The sequence below is a fragment of the Vanessa cardui genome, chromosome 10, assembly GCF_905220365.1.
Source record: "Vanessa cardui chromosome 10, ilVanCard2.1, whole genome shotgun sequence".
NCBI lineage: Eukaryota > Metazoa > Arthropoda > Insecta > Lepidoptera > Nymphalidae > Vanessa > Vanessa cardui.
The window spans coordinates 9249239-9271514 of record NC_061132.1 but is presented as its reverse complement, the minus strand read 5'-3'; the positions used below and the strand labels follow the sequence as shown (position 1 = coordinate 9271514).

The window sequence follows — 22276 nt, the reverse complement described above, 5'->3', positions numbered from 1 at the left end:
CACTATTCAATCTTGATCTTGAACACATATAACTGGCTATAAATATACTTTTTCTATTACTTTGACTGTCTACAAGTATTAACAAAATACTTTGAATTGAATTAAAAAAAAAAAACAATTCGAATGTTAAAATAAATTTTAAAAAGGCGGAAGAATTTTAACATGACTTATAACAACTCCATGTCAGTAGATAGATAATTGGAATAAACGTTGTTTAATACGTTATTTATACAGAAAAGATAAGAAATGAAAAGACGTAGCTACTAGCTTCCCAGTACAGGTAGCGTATGAATCGTGGTGTCAAGCCTGCCACTTCAAGATATAAGTACTTCAATCAATAACTTATGTAAGATATTAAAGTATGGTTTATTGATAATTACAAATAGCTATTTATCTTAAACTCTAATTTCAGCATTTTAAAAAAATAATTTCATTGCTTTTGTTCCAATTTAGTGTTTTTTTTTTTTAATGATTGGCTTTATAATTTTATTCAATATTCGTATGGTATTGTTCAATATCAATAATGTTATTAAAATATAAATAAGATAATTTTTAATTCCAACATAATAACTATTTTTGAGTGTACTGATGAAATGGAAGGCAAGTTAAAATTCCTGATGAATTTTAAAAATAATCTAACTCAGTTGATATGAAATATCGAAATTGATGGTTATTGAAACGAATAATAAATAATGAAAAACGCCCCTAAAAAACGTGGACTAAAATAAATCAAACACAAAACTTCGTTAATTAAAATAATATATTAAACACACTCAAGATATTACTATCCGGTGAGCGGCAGTGGTGAGGAGGTACAGCGATGCAAGAAAGTGACTACCTCATTTGACTCGACACTCCCTTGCAGAGTCGGATTTAAAGGTCTGGATGTCCCCGCGCCACAAAGCAGTGGGGGCCCTAGACAAACAGAAGCGTGAACACCCTAATAATTATATTATTATGAATTAATTAGTTTTATTTTATTTCAATCAGTGAGCTATTATCTATTTACTTGTATCGGTAACTTTTAAAATAATAAATAATAACATTATTATAATTTGACTATATTTCGGTATTTGTTAACTTGCTGAAAACTGTGGCCCCCACTAATGTGGAGGCCCCAGGGCAGTTGCCCCGGTTACGGCCCTGCTCTCTTGAACCTATAGTAACCAAAGATAAGATACAAAATTCATGAACGATATATTTGCATGGATACAAATACAGCTAACGATAAAATAAGGGCGCCATCACTACTTAAAAATACTTGTTCATGTATCCTTTAATCCTTACACTGGCTGACGTACCTACTCTTCAAATCGGAACACATCTATACAATCAAAGTATTGAACAAGCATCAGGATTAAAATCGCGGCTTTCAAACAACCATTGTATAATTTAGCTTACAATTTTATATAAACTTAGCATAAAACATATTCATTGTTTCTTTTTTTTATATATGTAGGGAACGAACAAATTTGCCACCCGTGGTGAGTGGTCAGCGCTGTTCGAAGATATTACCGCTGTAAGATATACTAACCATTCCTAACATCACCAATGAACCACCTAAAGAGATAAGATGTTATGTCCTTGTGCCTGTAATGTCACAGGGTCACTCCTTTAAATCAGAATGCAAGAATACTTTAAAAACATCTTGTTGTACTGCTGCTTCATGGTAGAATAGATGAAAGGTTGGTACCTACATAGACGGGCTTGCCCATAACTCTAGCAAGTATCACAAACAATAAATTAATTATTTAAATGTTAAGTTATTCGGTACGATCTCATTCAAGCCATTTGAGATACTTATCTCAATTTGTCGTTTGAAAGGTTTCAGTTTTCAGACTCAATGAAGTTTTGATTAAACTGAAATTATTCTATTTATAGTTGTGAGATAATTTAATTTTAGTTTCAAAGTCTTGATAACATCTTCTTCGACATAAAAAAATTCCCTTTTTCGCGAAACCAAAAATATAAACTAACAACGTTAATGGGAAAAATTATAGAATATAAATATGTATATATTTAGGTATGATAGCACACGTGCTAGAATATCCGGAAACCTTTCCGAAATTCTCTAATTACATGAAAAATAGCACACAAACATTTCCACAAGAGTGTTGCATTTCCGTTTTTATCAATCAAATAAAATCAAATAAAATAATGAGGTCATCACCGTTATACAACAAAATTCGAGTGCATGGGAAATGTGATTACCCGTTACGATATACTTAAAGAGGCTTCTTATAATTGTATTATTAATCGCACTATCACAAATCGTAGTAAAATATCTCGGCCGAATCTTCGTGAAGAACCGATTACTTATCTAGCATATCATTAGCATATACATATAAAAACAGACCATCCAAGACGCATTATTATTTGTATATTTGCGGACGATTGCACATAACTCTTACTTACACTTTTCGGGTAAGTTTATTTTTAATTTCACAAACTTACATCTTAAAGTGTATCATGTTTATGTAATTTTATAATATGTATAAATTTAGATTAAGACGAAAAGAAACTTATACGTAATAAAAATATTTGAGTTAGTGTAAAAATCGAAAAAAGTGTATAATTTGTAATTTAACAAGCCCTTATTGAATTCACAACTGGTATATTTTTAATATTTTATTTCTATATTTGAGAGATTATCTAAAACTTCAGTGAGATTTATAAGATTTTTTTCTGATCGTATTTATCTATTTGTATATTTTATTTCTTCCTCTTAGATTATTTGCATCGAAGTTATCTTTAACGGAGTATTATTCCAAATTCGAACTTGACCAAAACGTTCTTTTAAAATAATTTTAAAATTAGAACACATAAACATTAAATAATTCATATGTTTTCAGGCAAGATGAGTCTACCAGCAATTTTAATATTCCTAAGTGCGTCTGTCACGGTGTACAGTCTACCTCATCCACGTGTTACGGGCCAATACTGTAAGTTTAAACACATAATATAATCTTAACAGGACGTCTGTTATTATTTAGACAGTTGACGATGACAACGTTACATGTATTCAATTAGTAACAGTAAAAAAACATGTTCATATTACCAAAATGACAGTTGAAAACGAATTCGAAAAACGTTCCATAAAAATTTAGTAGCAAATGACATAGTCCAGTACAAAGTCCAAGTCGCATAAGACCAAATCGTCATAAAACATTGATTTTAGATTAGCAAAATAGTCCAAAGATCAAAGATTACCTACCGGAAACTTTTAAAAATGTATTTATTATCTAATTTGAGTTATATTCATATTATTATTTATTATTTATCTATTGTGTAATGACATGAAAATATATATTTTATTTAGTTGTATGTACAAATATGAACTAAAACTAGTTACTGTATAAATCTTGACCGCGTGGAATGGTGGCACGAATGCTAGCTGCATTTCCCCGTTGAATCGCAATTCCGATCATCTGGGCAAAAAACGAACCAGCCCTCCTGTCACCAGTCGAGGCAATGAGGCGAGGTGTTATTATTATTAATATTTTTTTATTTAGTACTCAAATTCATACTGAATAATTAGAGGTAGCCATACTATGAACGTGGAACCTTCCAATTTTGTATACCGACAAGTATTCATTGGTCTTACAAGAGCTACAACTAAATTTATCCAAAAATCGGACCTATTCACATCATGCAAAGGTTGTTAAGATCTGCCTTCACGAAATCCATAAATCAAAGCCGGATAACCCGCTAATTGTACACAACTAGAAGTAGGTATATTGCTACAATCCAGTTGTAGAAAAAAGACGGGAAAATATTTTTAAAGCGAACACGAAAAACCAAATTTCATATTCACGAAACAGTGACCAGTTATTTAAAAAAGTAAATTGTTTTAAGTCTTTCCCTTACCTTACTAATCGGCGCAATGTTTTCGCATATTTTATTGGGATCAATAAAACACTTACTATGCCTTTGTTAATAATTGAATGGAGTCGTTAGATTCTAGTAATTAATAAATTCTAGTAGTAAAATAAGTGTAAAATTATGGAATACGTCACACATTTTTTGATTCTTAAGCGATTTTCGATTATCTCCTACATTCAACTATAATGCTTAGAATCAAAGCTAAGACAATTGAAAATCGCCCATCATTATATTTAACGTTGTGTTTATATCGAACACTAGTAAACGATTTTTAAAACAACATGTTGTCAACATCGTATAGGAAAATAATGTATTCGCCAATTGCCATTTTATTTATCAAAACTATAAAATAGAGCTACCATACCGCTCATGCATTTAAAATAAGCTAAAATTTATTTTAAGTTGTATTCTAAAATTCTGATTGCATTTTCAGTATACGATTTTCCGTTCATATCGCGTGACGAATGGAAGGCAAACCCAGCACAAGGCGCTACAACAGACCTAATCACACCGGTGCCATACGTGGTCATACACCACTCGTATCAGCCCGGAGCTTGCAACAGCACGGACGAATGCTCTCGTGCAATGAGATCCATGCAGAATTTCCATCAATTCGATAACGGCTGGGTTGATATTGGTTATAAGTAAGAAATATATAATATTCACTATATTGTATACGGAATTATTTACATTTACGTCCTTTCAAAACCGAATTAACCATTAAAGAATGTGAATAAGATAAGCAATGATAATAATAATAATTAATAATAATAATAATTACCTTTAAGTAACTTATTGTTCTAGTGGTTCGACCTCTTAGGTCGCAGATTCTGAGTTCAAACCCCAAGTCGTTTCGATAAAAAGCTTTTGAGTTTCCTAACGAAAAAACCGCGGTAAATACTAAGGGTTTTGGCAGTGTGCTCCGGTGTCCCAGAAAGTATAAAAAGTCATCTCTTAAGATTGTTCGCTGTGGTCGAAATCAGTCAGGACATCATTAGCATCCTAATTTCATTTCCGCAAATAAATAATAACTACTTTAAATATATTTATTAGTATAACATAAACAAATTTTAACACAAAAAATATATCAATCAAAAAATGTATTCAATCGTTAAGGTTTATTTCTAACACTTCATGTTCTGAGTTAAAACCGTTGAAGTTAAGGGTATATGTATTGTATATATCAAAACTATATTGTAAAGTAATCCAACTACAACAACAACAACAACAGCCTTTAAATTCCCACTGCTGGGCTAAAGGCCTCCTCTCCGTTTGAGGAGAAGGTTTGAAACATATTCCACCACGCTGTTCCAATGCAACCCGCAGGTGGAATACACATGTGGCAGAATTTCTACGAAATTGGTCACATGCAGGATTACTCACGATGTTTTCCTTCACCGTTGAGCTCGAGATGAATTATAAAGACAAATTAAGCACATGAATCAGCGGTGCTTGCCAGGATTGAACCCGCCATCATCGGTTAAGATGCACGCGTTCTTACCACTGGGCCATCTCGACTCAGTAATTCAGCATTTAGTAATTGATCATCTTTTAAGTGCTCAGCAGAAATGTAAAGTAATTTCATGTCGACGTTATTGAAAAAGACATCAAGAATTTCAATTATTTCTGTTCAGTTTCGCCGTTGGCAGCGATGGACAAGCGTATGAGGGACGAGGATGGGAACTGGTCGGCGCGCATGCGTACGGCGTTAATACCATAAGCATTGGAATTGTACAGATCGGTGACTGGACCGGTAAGCGAGAAAAACATAATTAGATTAAAGTATTAAACACTGATAACGCTCAATAAAAGTCGTCTGATTATTGATAATCATCAACTATCGAATCTTAAATCAGCAACGTTTGGTTGAAGGTTGTGTACGCCAGGGTAAACTATTGATTTTCCAGTGTCATATTATCTTAGTTTTTGAACGATTAGCTAAATTTTTAAAAAATTTCAATGAGTACACTGTGGTGACGAACCATCGATGGGTAAATCATATGCTCGGTTGGCGTTCGAAAAATAATAAAAAAAGACTTAATGATAGGTAAAATTATTGTTTATTCGCAACAGAAGAAGGCATATTCTTTAATACAAGAATATCTAGATGCTAAAAGAGAGTGGAGGTTTTTTATACTCGTTGACTTCTAAGCGATACATATACAAGTATTTAAATAATATAATTTTCTTTTTTTAAATGTTAAAAAAAAATAACTACTGAGTTTCTTGTCAGTTCTTCACGGTAGAATCTGCATTCCGAAACGTAGGGAAGCTTAATACAGTTTATTAATTGACGTCTCAAAGGTACTTGTAAAAAGCCTACTTGAATAAAGTACTACATAATCTCTACCATATTACCCAAGCCTTACCAATGGTTAAATAAAATAAAAGATTATTATCATAAAATTTCACATTTATAGCATTTGTATGTTAATAGAATTGATAATTTTATAAAAAACATTTTTTTGTAAACGGAAACAAACAAAATCCGTCACATAATAAATTGTATACAGTTCATTCTATAGTAGGGGATATACCATTGTCAGTTTTGAGGTGATAAAGCCTCCCTTCCTGGATTCGTTTATTTCATCATGCCACCGATTCACGGAAAACTTTTTAAAACGTTCATGTATTGTTATATCTAAATACAATCATTTATTACTTTTAAAACATTCACAGTTAAAATTGTGTAACCATTTCGTAGTAAATTGACACATTAAAACGTTATGTAAAGTGATTCATTGAACGTATGTATATATATAATATTATTGTATTATAAATATATAAAAATAGAGTTTTAATTATACACGTTATGGTAACTAATAACATATGTATAAAAAGTGTAGAAGTATATGTTTTTCTGTAATTTGAAATGTATAGAAATATCATTTTGTTTCCATTTATATCAAGATTTATATAAAAAAATATAATAATTATATATATTTTAAATAATTTATTACCAGCAAGGAAGTCGTCGACCTCTCATGTAAATAAGGTATTTTTCTTCTTAAACGGTCAATGCGCCATTAACCGATGACGAATTACGAATTTACGTGACAAAATAATTTGAGTCACGATTTTACGTTCCTTGTGCCTATAATTATATATATAAAAAAATAAAAAACCAAATTTTATTGTTTAGCATTAGAACAAGAAATGAGAGAATATATTCAGACGGGCTATGACACTTCTTATAAGGCAAAACATGTATATTGAACAAATTATTTGTTTTTATGTCAGCGAATTAATTAATTTTACATAATAGTCTACAGATACAAATACGATACTCGATGGCGGGTTCATTCTGACAAACTTTGCTTCTTGTATTTTTAACTCTTTGCTGACGATACTCTATTTCCATTGCAGTAAACGTCCCGCCTGAGGAACAACTCCAAACAACGAAACAGCTGATCGCAGCTGGCGTACGAATGGGCATCATCAGTCCTAACTATAAGTTGATCGGCCACAGACAAGTTAAGAGTACAGAGTGTCCCGGGGAAGCGCTTTTTGCAGAGATCTCAACTTGGGATCATTTCGATGCTGAATTTTAGACAAAGATGCACTTAAAACGACGTATGAGATCTCTATGACAATACTTTACATAGTATTTATTAATTGTTATTTATTAAATAAAAGACTATCATGACATCAAACTTTTTTTTAATAAAACAACATACAATAATATGAAATTAAAGACATATTTGTAAACATAAAACAAAAAAAGGAATAAGTATGCTGCGGTTCCTCAGTAAATACCTAAAACAATTTAAGATGAGAATATTTTTTACGAGCTAATTTTAAATTCATACAACCTTATTTAACACCAGATTATTTTAGCATAATTACGTAATTCTATCCATCTGGAAAATTTTTATTAATTCATTTTTAACAAAATGCATAACTCGTCTTTTTACAATACCTACCTTTTTTCAATTCTAATCCATCATTCTCAGCAGTATTTTTAAATCTTGATAAATACTGTAATCATTCTTTTTTCTAGATATCAAATAGACGGATTTTTATTATGTAGGTCTGTAAACTAAGCCAGATTAATTTAAATGTTTTTTTAAGTACGCAATTCTACAAGTTGTTTAAAAAAAATTAAATAGGTAAGTTGTTTCAAATAACAAATAAATTCTCTCTTTTTGATCAGTAAATTTACTTTTGAATTAAAAAACATCGTTTTACCACAAACGTGTATCAAAATAATATATTCTTAATAATAACTTTTTTGCAAAACAGATTAAGCAATTGAAAATGTTCATAAAATTTTCATAGTTGGCTTTTAGTAAAGAAATCGACTTTAATCAGATTTATTAACATAAAAACTCAAAACAAATTATAAATAATAGCAAAACAAAGTCGGGAAGAAAAGCTAGTCCTCTAAAACACGTAATTCAGCTCTTGGCAAGGTTCTTCCCCAGCCTTGTAGCGGTCATACGAAGATTTATCTTGACAAAAATCTGATAATTATTGAATAGAACTGATGGCTTCTGATATAAATTGTAATCGCAATATTTCGCACATATCTCACAGATAAAATATATTTATCGGAATAACAAATTATTATGAAGTCGGATTTAACTGATATATTCAAGAGATACTCATCATAAATATAAATAATGTTATTGATATAATTCTAAATAAAATATTTTGACAAAAGGCGTGTTAGAATCTTTGTGTACATTATAATTTATGACCGCGGTTTTAGTGAAGGGAGATGTTGATACCGTATACTCTTTTCTGTACAGCTAACATGTATGTGGAGTATTACAATGATCAGTTGAGTAATTAATTATATCATACATGAAAACGACTCGATTTGGAAGGACCGATGTTTGGAGCTCAATCACGCCAGAACAGTTGAACGGATCTGGATGAGTTTTGGCACATTTCTAATAATCATATTCTTTAACAATTTATCCGAGAAAGTGAATACTTTTTTAAAAGAAAAAATTTACATTAGCCAAAGTACGACAATGATGTTTTTATTAAACGTTTCAAATAATGTAAAAACAACTATAATTAAATACATAAATATATATATATATATATATATATATATATATATATATATATATACATCCTACAACATTTTTGGCGTCATGCACGTGGTGCATCATTACGACGTCCCCAAGTTCCCCTTACTTTAATTAACATGTCTTAATGAATACTGCTTAGTTTTTTGATTTCCAGGTCCTTGGGATACGTTGTTTTCTGATAAAAAAAAAAATCCGCGATATTCATCTTTCAGTCAGGCCCAAACATTTTTGAACCCCTAACCATGATGATACATTTCAGGCATCCGCGATATATCGATCATAATTAACCTATGGCATCGATTATTTAGCGTCCTCACAGGATGGACTGTATTTGGAAGTGCGACGTTGCCAGCTTTAGGTTTGTTATCTCTTTCTTTTCCTATCGCTGTTCTGTACAAACAGTTCAACGTTTATTTTGTTCCAATATTCGTAAGACTTCTACATGTATACGGATGCCCGATATGTTATAATGTGTAAATACGAATTTACTTGCTATCCTAGATTACGCCGACGACTGTTATACACATCTGACGGAGGATCAGCGAAAAACTTGGGCGATTTCAAAATGGGATTCATATTTGGTTTGCGTAAATATGATCGTGTCTCTCATTTTCGCTCTTAGCACAAGTGGCTCTGCCCATAAAACTTCATCGGAATAATTATGTCCTCTCTATCACATTATTTTGTTGTTGTATTTGTTATCTCCTGTGTTTTATTTTTCCTGTATGTCATAAAAATCTACCTACCAATTTTCATATTTACAATAATAAAATTATAGTATTTATAATAAAATGAATTTACTGGGAACAGTGCTTTCATTTTATAGTTGGTAGCTTGCAGCCACATATACCACCTCAAATAATACTGTATGCCTCAAGATTACTATCGCTCTGCTATTGTACAAGGTTCAATTTTGGGTCCCTTTCTATTTCTGGTATATATAAATGATCTTTCTTTCTATATTAAAGGTATTTGTGATATAGTGTTGTTTGCTGACGATACTTCACAGATTTTAAAGGTTGACAAAAAAAACTGACTATGACGACGTTAACGGTGCATTATCACAGATACACAATTGGTTTACAGTATATAATTTAGTTTTGAATGCTCAAAAAACAAAATGTCTAGTTATTACCCTACCCAATGTTGACCGTCTTGATGTAGCCGATACTACGGTGTTCTCAGGAATAGAATTGGATTCCAAACTTCAGTGGAGTCCTCATTTATCATCCCTAACAGGAAGACTCAGCTCCGCAACATACGTGGTTAGAAAAGTTAGACAACTAACTGATGTTGATACCGCTCGTCTAGTATATTTTGGTTATTTTCACAGTAATATGTCATATGGCATATTACTATGGGGTAACGCTGCAGATATTGAATCTATCTTTATTTTACAAAAGAGAGCAATCCGGTTTATTTATAATCATGAAGCTAGGGACTCTCTTCGGGGTGTTTTTAATAGAGTAGGAATACTCACTGTTACGTCGCAATATATTTACAACAATATAATGTATATTCACAGTAACATTGATCACTTTGATAAAATCAGTGATAATCATTGTATGTGCACTAGAACTGAAGATAAGCTTATAACGCCAAGTTTCCGACTCCGCAAAGGTAATAAATCCTTCTTGGGCCAAGGTATCCGATTCTATAATAAAATTCTGCAGACATTTTTTAACTTTGCAGTTTCGTTAATTCAAATCGTTTGTAAAAAATACATTGGTAAAAAAAGCATATTTTTCGAAACAAGATTTTATAGATAATAAAAAAGCGTGGAGCGTGTAATACCTGTTGACTTCCTTGCAGGATATATTAATTTATATAATTGTATTAACTAACATGACTTTGTATTTTTATATGTTGAAAAAGAGTAACTACTGAGTTTCGTGCCGGTTCTTCTCGATAGAATCTACTTTCCGAACCGGTGGTAGCTTGATAGCTTCACTTAATTGTAAAATGACGATTCAAAAGTGTTTGTTAAAGTCTACTTGAATAAAGTTTATTTTGATTTTTTATTATGTTTTTTTGATTGGGCGTTCATATACAGCTATTGAGCGTCCGTATACAGCTATTGGGCGTCCGTATACAGCTATTGGGCGTCCGTATACAGCTATTGGGCGTCCGTATACAGCTATTGGGCGTCCGTATACAGCTATTGGGCGTCCGTATAAAGCTAATGGGCGTCCGTATACAGCTATTGGGCGTCCGTATACAGCTATTGGGCGTCCGTATACAGCTATTGGGCGTCCGTATATGGCTATTTAGCGCCTGTACAAAGTACTAAGCTTTACGCCAGTTTGTTTACACAGAAGATTTAACAGTACAGATAGCAATCACGATTGATATAGATGTTGTATAAACTTTCACCCCCTTTTAGTCCCTTAGAGGATGATTTCGTGGATGGAAACTATCCTATCTTTATATCAAATTTAATTTAAATCAGTTAAGCGGATATAGATTCCCTGTACAAACTTCTACTTTCCTTTTTTACCTCGTTAGGGTATGATTTTGGAGACAAAATTATCCTATGTTCTTCTCTACAATGTCTCCATACTAAATTTAATCTAAATCGGTTTATGCGTGAAAAGATAACAGACAGACAGACATACTTTATGTTATTATTATGAATAATTAATATACATATTAATTATTGTAAAATATTTAAAAATTTTCTTCCACGAAGTCCTCGGGAATTCATATATTCATTATTAATATATTTGATACAACATTAAATAAGTTTCAATAACAGTTTATTTCTACACACTGATGTAAAACAAACAATAATCAAGCACCGAATAGGTATTATGCAAGTCGTAAGTGAAATGAGCGAGACGGCAACGTCGCAATTTTGGACGCCAAATAAGCGAATCCGTAGTCAGGAATTCCCTTGATATACTGTGTGCGATATACGCGCTGCGGCAGCGCCTCACCCGCGCGGTGATTTCTTCGGGAACTTTTCAATATTTTATTTCAACTATTTTAAGCGAATTTTAGCTTCCGTCGATTTTTGTACTACGGCTAGCTAGGATGAATAGGACCTCAATGCCACCGGCTAAAAAAGTGGCGTCCGGTATACGGACGCCAAAAGCAGGTGGACGCCAGTTTAAATGCATTTTCGCCTTCAGTGGACGGCCAATTGTTTGCGGGATATATATATATATATATATATATATATATATATATATATATATATATATATAGTACATAAAAATCGAAAACAGATTAAGACGCAATTTTCTTGTTGCTACTTTTTGCGTCGGACATAACTATGTAAATGTTCACAATTTCACATTAAAATATAAAAGTTAAACAGTTTTCTGTATTTTTAGATTCGTAAGCGCCGTAACAATACTTTTTTTTAGACACAAAATATCGATTATTAACATAAGAAATAATAACATCAAAGGCTTAAATATATACAAATATGAACTAAAACTAGTTACTGTATAAATTTTGACCGCGTGGAATGGTGGCAAGAATGCTAGCAGCATTTCTCCGTTGAATCGCAATTCCGATCCTCTGGGCAAAAAACGAACCAGCACTCCTGACACTAGTGGAGGCGATACTTTTGATGAAGCTTTTTGCACCACTACTCAAAGGGCCAAGCGTTTCGACAGCAAATGGAACAAAAAAGTAATTTGATATAAGACACGAATAAATAGATCTTTTTTTTTTGCTTCGGCTTTTACCGCAGCGGCACCGGCTCTTAACATTGTTTCTCGGATATAACAATACTTGGTTCTTTGTACATTGTACGATGTCGGAACTGCGACATGGTTCACTTGCGCACGCTAATAGATCGACGCAAACCGTCGGAACCGAGGACACGATTGTATGCGCAGGATTTAACAATATGACAATATTAGCGAGTTAAAATTTTGGCATTTAGAGAAAATGAAAGTATGGCTTTCAAGGAAGTTTAATACTTATTTAATAACGCATAATAGTACCGGTAGTATCAGTAGTACATCTCATTTTACAAAAAACATGTTACGACTTTGTGTATCGTGGTTGTCAATATTAGAAAAAGACAGTTATTATTCATTTATCAGTATCAATAATTTATTCTATTGTAGGCATATTTCTTACAAATGCGTATTGAAGTTAACTCTATTTTTACAAGACAAGATAAGAATCAAAGATGGCGAAATCAAATCCAGACGATTTTTTTATTATGTGCTTCATTTCTGGTAGTATGGTAAACATAATATACCAATATGCCAAACACATTGTTCTATAGTAAAAACACAGATCGAATCTGTAATATACGCTTATTAATTAAAATTATTAACACACACATATAGATAATTTATCATGTAGCTGAAATCAGCTTAAAGAATGCCACTGTCATCAGTTGATAACGTACTGCACCATGTATTTATATATGCAAAGCATTTTCATCGGCCATTCGCAAACCCTGATAGCCTGATATTTAACCTTTAAGAAATGGCTAAGCTACCTGCCTCCTTTAATATTGACATTTTTTAACACTTTTAATGTGCAAATAAGTGAAAATATAACTGGTATCTCAACGACGATACACGTTACAGAATTACAAGCGATGTAATCACCTTTTAGAATATTTTACAATCTTAGGATAGGATGATGAAAAATTGAACGCCAAAAATGTCGCAGATGTTTCAAAATTTATTTAAATAATATGATACCAACGAATATATTCGCGGGCTAGTATATGTATGTTTGTAAAAATTACCAGAATTACAATACTTAGAATGAAACGACATAATGGCTGTAAAAAATGAAACGTAAAACGGCAACTACAAGGTTCTTCCCCGACCTTGTTTATTTACCTATCGTACGATTGCAATGGATTGACAAAAATCCGATTTGATATCGTTTAATGACATGTTTCATAATAATATGTGGTATCGTAATGAAATATCTAAATTTGTTATCGATTATAACTTATTTAAATCTGATGAGGCCTTATCTGATTTAAAGAAGCTTTTTGTCATCAATAATTGTAATTTCCACATATTATGTATGTTGTTTATTAAACACCTCTAAAAAACAATCGGTCATTTCAAATGCTATATCGCGCTTATTATTTTTGTATTTTTTCGCTAAATCATTGTTAGAACTGAAGCAATACCAACATTAAAAAGATTTATACATAATCTATTCTTATAGATTGAGAGAAAGTGATCGGCAGACTTACGTTATAGTAGCAAGCTCCATATTACTGTCAGGTATACTGCTTTATCTGCTGTTGGTGAAATGGCGGTTCATTAATCCTATCGAGGTTCCTTTGAGCGTGCCATGAGGTCCAAAAACATAAAGATCGACTTTCAAAACGTGATCGCAGCAAATCTGCCCTTTTGATATCTTAAAAATATATATAGAAAACTTCAACGGCCGACACTTACTCCAGCTCCTTCTATATCTTCTATCTATATTTATAAAATTACAAGTCCTGACAGACTGATTAATCATCGCCGAGCGTAAAGTATTAAAATTAGGGACTGAAATTTGGTAAGTAGAATCAATTTACTGAGACACCCACTAAGAAAGGAATTTTTGAAATTCTACCCCTAAAGGGGTGAAATAAAGGTTAAACGTTTGTATGAAATTCCGTCATTTTTAAAGTTAGAAACATGAAATTTCATTTTTTGGATACTGATTAAAAAGAAGTTGATACCCTTTTCATCGTTTTTGGATATTCAGTCCCTAAAGGGGTGCAATAAGGGTTGAACGTTTGTATCGTAGTCCGTCATTTTTTTAGTTAGAGACATACTACTTTTTGGTATACTGCTTAAAAATGAGTCGATACCTCATTATGTATTGACTTTTAATGGGATGATTGTAAATAGTATGAAATTAATGTCTGAGTCTATATTGTGTATCATTCATGATTTATTTTAAAACATAAATTCGGTTTTATTAAGCTGCGGTTATATATTCGCGGTTTTACGCTGTCCAAAATCCCAACGCACCTCCAAAATTATGTGATCTTGTTAATCCAGCAGCAGACCTCTCTCTATTAGAATTATCATTCTATACAACTATAAGAATGCGCTCACATCGGTGCACTACAATCCTACGCATTAAGTCAATGGAAAGACAGCTAAGAGTAATTAAGAGATAATCACAATCTTAAAAAACGAATTATATTATTATATTCTTCAATTTTGATGTCTATCATTTCACAAGTATTCGAATGCTTACGACCCGTGATACGCACATATAACGAGTATGTTTGACGTAATTATGAACGTATAATAAGAGACGATTATTCATGAATCATATACTTTTAAAGTAACGTCAAAAGTACTTTGTAGATAAAATCGTATCTAACGACATATGTATGTCACCTTATCATATAAGCGTTCATTGAAATCGATTGACGCCAAATTACACAAACAATAAACAACTATGATTAGTTATCCTTAATTGAATCATACGTTTTACTAAAAGATGTGGAGATAATGGCAAGCCCCGGATGAGAAACAACAAATGTATATTCATTCATTCCGCTAACTTAACTCATACATTTTCGCCAAACAGCTTTACGTCATACTGTGTTCCAATTTGACGAGTGAGCCAGTGTAAATACAGCGAAAAGGTACGTAGCATCTTAGTTCTCAAAGTTGGTGGCGTTCAATGGAATGATTATAAATTCTTACGGCGCATATTGTCTACTGGTGTTTGATCTCTTAGTATCAAGTGGGTCATTATCCCTTCCGTCCATTTACAAGTATATATAACATACAGTATGAGTGGCACTCATAAATGAAGCCGCAGACAACGGAGTCAGAAAGCATGACCAAATATCACAGCAAATTTTCCATTACGGGTGCGTTGACCTTACCGAAAAGCACACAGATAATTATTTTACATCAAACGTTTTTATGACATGTAAATTGGAACACATTCTAATCTTGATCTGAAATAACAGCTAGGAACAACCACTCATAATTTCTTATTCCACCAAGCCACAATACACATGAAGGTTGAGTGAGCCGTTGCAATTAACGTAACACTTGACGTTAAGTAGTCAACCTTCGTGCACAGACATTGGCGTTGGAGTTTAAACCGTCATTGCGCCGCTAATTATGGTATCTTAAATATGTTTGTATTTAATCTGGCTCGTACATTTTCAAACAGTTTACAGCATAACAAACACCCCCATAGAGTTCTATTGCACAGAAAACTCCCAGCACGTAAGCAGTAAACTGTTTTGAAAAGAATTTTTATTGTTTGTAGAAGGTTTTTTTTAACATGTTCAACGTCTGAATAACGAATGAAACTGAAAATTGAATTTAAAACTTTTATATATATTTTGTGATTTCATACAGAACCACTAGAAATTTGAAAAAAAAAATATTCATTTTATTAATTCCATTCTGGTATTGAAGGACTGAAAAGCAGTATGAACACACGTCATATGGCATCTCAAACTTTGACCGATACTCTTTCAAAAGTTTTAGCGTTATAATTAAAATATATCGTTTGACCTTTCGCATTTTTATTATTTATATATGTTATACGTATGATAATATATGTAGAGTTTATGAGCGATGAGTCACCTAAAAGTCAGTCAATAAAAATCCCTCGTATGGTGACTCATGAAATACAGAAAGCGCCGTCTAAAACACAATTAGCGCCCTTCTAATATTTTTAAGAGCCTCTGGGACGCTTCATTGATGATTTAAGAAATACATATTATAATATAGATTTGACGTACATCAACGTCCACTTTTGTAGCCGGGTATTACATTCCGAGCACCCTATATTAAGACGGATCTGGGAATAAGTCATAATTAGGTACTCTTAAATTATAATCCGGTAGTAACTTGTGTAAGCCTATCTGGGGCCTATTAATCAGATGAATGTAATTATACAATCAATAATACTTAAGATTATTGTATGCGATTTGAAGCGTGAGCGAGCGAGTGTTACTACATGCACTAGGGACATAACATATCTGATAACAAGGGTAGTGGCGCAATGAGGATATAAAGAACAACTGGCTTTGTATCATTTGCCAATATGTGATTCATTTCTTCCATACCTAATCATGTATCATAATCTTAAAAATAAATTAAACTTTTACATAATATCTATATGTATTTTTGAAAGCTATGATTTGGTAAAGTTTGATATCAAAATACTAATGTTTCTTGCTTTCCTAAGATTCGAATATATATATTTTTATAATACGTAGACTGGTGACTCGTCATATACATAAATGATGATTCATAATATTATCAAACATATAACACGTCTAAATAGTAAAAATGTGAAAGGTCAAACGATATAGTAAAATTATGATATGCAATACTAAGTTTGAAAAACATCATATGTTAACTTATTTTGTAGCTTAATGGAATTGAATATAGACTACGTTGTCAATTAACATCCCTAAATGATCCACATTTAGTTACCCTCTGTCCTCTTAAGATAGGTATAGAATTTTATTTAGTAGTATCTGCTCTTTAAGCTAGTCCAGTATGCAGGATTTTTTTTTTTATTTAACACATACCAAAAAACTTATTTTAGCACGAAATTAAATACAAACGTAATATGCACATGACAGCTTAGAACCCGCATTCGGCTGAGCTGAACTCGTTCAATCCACTAAGCTATCTCGGGTCGCAATCGTGACGAAATCAATTTAAAAATAATTAAGACGATTTCGATGAAAAGATAATGTTCCAAAATATTATTGTTGAAATAACCTTTGTAAGTCCTTATACTCGCCTTATCTACAAATATAAATATAAAATTATACGGTTTGCGAATAAAAATTACTTACAATTTCTAACGTAGTACAATAGAGTACTTTTAAGCGTACACGTGGTGACTTGGTGTTTAATTGTTTTAACGGTCTCATCATGGGAAAGTACCGCACTTTGAAATTGATCATATAAGGAAGGTTTTCGTAAACAATCATCAAAGTAAGCTTGGGGGCGAACAAGACTTGGTGTTTATTCCTCTCGAACGAATTTAGTCGAAATGTCAGCTTTTATAATTTATTCAGCTTTAGTGTTATTAGTTAATGTGTATGCTGTTAATAGCCATCCCAAACGAATAGGTAAGTTTTTTTTTAATATTCTTGCCCCGAATCCTAATTATTTGCGTTTAATAATTGAATTAGATTTTTTTAATTTTTAAATATATTCTTGAATTAAAATCACCTACTACCACGGCTATAATCTTTCTGTTTTATATTTATTCATGAGTAACTTTATAGTATTAATATAAATTAAAAAATATATATTTGATTTTTTTTTTCATTGACATTTCATCTTTTCAGTTTCTTAATTATTTTGTTGTGTTATAAAAAAGATAAACTATACAATGCAAATATTTTCGCTGACAATAGAGTGATTCCTAAATTCTACTCACCATCTCTAACTTTCTCATATAATATTTTATCAAAGAAAATAAATTTATTTTATATGTGAATTTTATACACATATAAAAATTCTTCAATATTTGTATTATAAAATAATATAATAATTATTAAAAATTGTTAATGTACAAAGTATGAATGCTTGGAATGGTGGCTGGAATGCTAAAAGCATTTCGGAATTAGCATTATTATTAGATACCTACTTTATAGTCTATGTATATCCAAAACTTTGGATTCATCTATTTCAATTATAATAAGACAGTGTAAAATGTGATGTTTTTAATGTACATTAGACCAGATGTCGTATTTTTTATATTTAGATTTAGACATTAAATCAGAAAGTTATAACATTTTCATTTATTTGTCACAATTCCTAATAAACAAGTATACAACATTATGGCTTTAAATGAACTATGTGTATTTATTCATAGTATCCTTTCTAGGTGAGGAATCATACGTTCTATATTCGAGAGATGACTGGAATGCCAAACCACCAACCAACGTAGAACCATTAAAAACACCAGTACCATATGTGATCATACACCACACGTATATACCGGAGGCCTGTAACACGACACAACAGTGCATGGTTGCGATGCGATCTATGCAAAACTATCATAATTCATTAGATTGGGGCGATATTGGTTACAAGTAAGTTTTCTATAAATAATTTAATGCACACCTAAAAACAAAGAATGAAATAAAAGACAAAACAAAATAGATACTTCAAATGAGTTGCCTTTCTAGAAATTACCATTAAAAAATCTTTAGATAATATCTGAATATGAATTGAAAATTAATTAATCATTCTTAAATTTATCATACAAAAATTATGGAAGCTATTTTGACTACAATGTTTTGTAATTTATTATATTTTAAAGGTCATTATTGCTTACATTTCATCACTTGACTTATAACATTACATAACTATTTAAAAGTATTATAAATGTGCGAATAAAATTACAATAACAATTAGAACACATTCTTCAATTAATTCATTTGTTTTTGTTGAACACTTACGATTATATTTTCAACGACTATTCATATTAGTATACATTTAATAAACAAAAACATCAATAGCGTTTAGAATATACTAAACGGTTCTAAGTACAATGATATTGTAGTAAACAGATATGTTATTAACGCGCAAAAAGTGAAGACTAGAAAACGTCCTAATTGGGACGTTTGCCTTTAGTCTTTTTACGTAGTAATACGTTTTGCGTAATTAAAACATCTAGTTACCCTTTTACTTATTGTTTTTATCAAGCTATCCTTTTTTCTTTTAACGAAATGTAAAAATAAACTAAAATAAACGGTCCCCGGCGCGGCACACTTTTTTCTGTTGTTTAGTATGGATATAACATATCTGTTTATTAGAATATCATTGTCTAAGTACGTATAAAACGAAACGTAATTAGTATAGTCGTAGGGGTCACTGATGTTGTAGTAAAAATTAAACATTTATGAACTTTGATTATTTGTTATGATAATTCGTTTTATAAGTGCAATATTTAGTTAATAATTAATAAACAAGTGGCTTATTTCAACATTGCCTATATGTATTATATATTTAATACTTAAATATTTAACTTATCAAAACAATGTACTGATAAATAATAAATTATAAATTTCAACGTAAAGTATTACGTTGATATTTCGCTCGATCGTAAATTATCTATAATAAAATTGTGTCATAAAAGAGGCATTCCAATATATAATTATATTACTTTAAAAATAAAACATACAAATATTAACGTCCGACCAATAACCGCAAACGGTCAAATATTGCCATTTAAAAATACACACAAATAAACATGCTTTTTTGTAACAACACCAGGTCAAGATGACCTTAATAAAGTTTCTTGGAGTAATAAATTATAATTTAATATTCGAACAATGATTGCAATATTTTTTAAAACAACTCTAATTAATTAAAAAAAAAGGTAAAGGCTTTTTTATGGCAACATTTTTTTTCAGATTCTAGTCCTAGATTTTTTTTCCTACATTAATTTAAAATCGAAATATCTATTAAAAAATTTTAAACAGAATTAATATATGTTTTATAAAATCTCAAATTAATTATGATGCAATATTATTCATAAGTTAGGTGAATAAAATTTAAATGGAATTAATTTTTACAGTTTTTGCGTGGGTAGTGAGGGCGGAGCTTATGAAGGAAGAGGCTGGCACACATTAGGTATACACGCGGGGCCTGCAAATAGCTTTAGCATTGGAATCTGCCTCATTGGAGATTGGAGAGGTAATTGAAATTTATTACATACATAATAAATAAATAAATAATAAGTGTGATAAATAAGTAAGATTTTATCACACATTTTTTTGTTGAAATTACTGATATACAAATATATATATTATCTTAATTATGATTATTTGCAGTCGCACAGCCACCAGAAGAAATGTTAAAGACCACAAAAGCTTTGATAAAAACCGGCGTACTTAACGGTGCAATCAGCCCCGATTATAAGTTAAAGGGGCACAGTCAAATCATGGCTACCGAATGCCCCGGGACAGCGCTACAAAACATCATATCGAAGTGGGATCACTTCTCGGAAGGATCTATGTTTAATAAGGCACAACTTTAAGAAAATAGATTTTAGTTTTACGTACTTATATACCTTTACGGTATAATAAATATTTCGCATATTTTTTTGTAAATAAATATGAAATACTGAACAATCCAAATACGTATAGCTTTTTAAGTTCCAGTTAGTAGTTTTATTAAATAATGTATTATTTAACTTTTGGAATTATTTAAAAACGTTTGTTGTTTCAATAATTTAAATTTTTTTTGACAATTGATGTCCTTGTTAGGTTATAACATGTTTTTATTTTTATATCACACAATAAATTATTCTAGCGTTATTTATATATAAAAAGGATTTTTTTATTAACACTTTCAATGCGGAGCAAGGTCTAATATGCCTCGTATGTTGCTGTGCGGTTAAGAAAAACCTACTTTATTACGAGGTCCTTTTGACCACGTACCGCACACATCACATCGAGTGCTAGTTTCATAAGCGTTACGGGGTCTATTAAGCCTCGTACCGGAATAATGATTGTTTTATACGAGGTCTTAAACGCCCCGTATTCCAGTCCCGGCTCAATTCCGACAGGTAAATATATTGGATGTATTCAGTATATCTTAAACATCAACGAGAGGCTTCAAAACAAAAAAATAAAAAACTGTAAACTGTAAGAACAAATTTTTTTATTCGCTGCGACCTCCTACAGTCTAGCGGCTCATGCTCATTGGTTCAATTAGTATAGCTACGTCACTGAAATACAGGCGTACGAGCTATGCTGTACGTGCTATCCGTGGCACTTACAACATCCAAAGTCCAGGCAGAATTTTTATAACAATCCAATTACTTTTTATTCAATCGTGCCAGCATCTTCTCCCAGGATTCAGATTTGCAGCTTTATAAGGTAACTAAAGCGACGATATTTCTACCACTTTTCATAGGTACACCACTTCGAGGTCTCGGGTTCGATTTCCCGTGTCTATGTAGAAAAAAGATCATTAGTTTTATATGTTGTGGTCCGAATTTTTGTGGTACCATCATTACTTCTAATTTCCCATATAAAACACTTGACTTTACCTACTTGCATTGGAGTCGGAATAATGTATGTGATGTTGTCTAATATTTATTTATTATTTTTGGAATTAATTTATTCTAGAACCATAATGTATTTAAAATGGCAACACTGACGTCGCAATCAATGAGCTAGAATTTCATACTAACTACGATTTAAATACTAGCTTATAACAAATTGCCGCGATGACAAACAAGTATCATAATTATGAAGAGAAATAAAGGTTCGAGTACGGCGGAGTCGAGATGGCCCAGTGGTTAGAACGCGTGCATCTTAACCGATGATTGCGGGTTCAAACCCAGGCAAGCACCGCTGATTCATGTGCTTAATTGGTCTTTATAATTCATCTCGTACT

At 31.6% G+C, this 22276-nt stretch overlaps 2 protein-coding genes across 2 annotated transcripts; both read left to right on the top strand.

The window, feature by feature from the left end:
- The first annotated feature begins 2286 nt into the window (after window positions 1–2286).
- LOC124533259 (peptidoglycan-recognition protein LB-like) lies at window positions 2287–7529 on the top strand. Its single transcript, XM_047108467.1, has 5 exons — window positions 2287–2424; window positions 2853–2942; window positions 4316–4526; window positions 5517–5635; window positions 7249–7529. The coding sequence occupies exons 2-5, from the start codon at window positions 2858–2860 to the stop codon at window positions 7431–7433; spliced, it is 600 nt and encodes a 199-aa protein (XP_046964423.1). The 5' UTR covers window positions 2287–2424; window positions 2853–2857; the 3' UTR covers window positions 7434–7529.
- Window positions 7530–17703: 10174 nt separating this feature from the next.
- LOC124533009 (peptidoglycan-recognition protein LB-like) lies at window positions 17704–21516 on the top strand. Its single transcript, XM_047108165.1, has 4 exons — window positions 17704–17985; window positions 18750–18957; window positions 20448–20566; window positions 20704–21516. Exons 1-4 carry the CDS (start codon window positions 17907–17909, stop codon window positions 20907–20909), a joined length of 612 nt encoding a protein of 203 aa, XP_046964121.1. The 5' UTR covers window positions 17704–17906; the 3' UTR covers window positions 20910–21516.
- The last annotated feature ends 760 nt before the right edge of the window (window positions 21517–22276 follow it).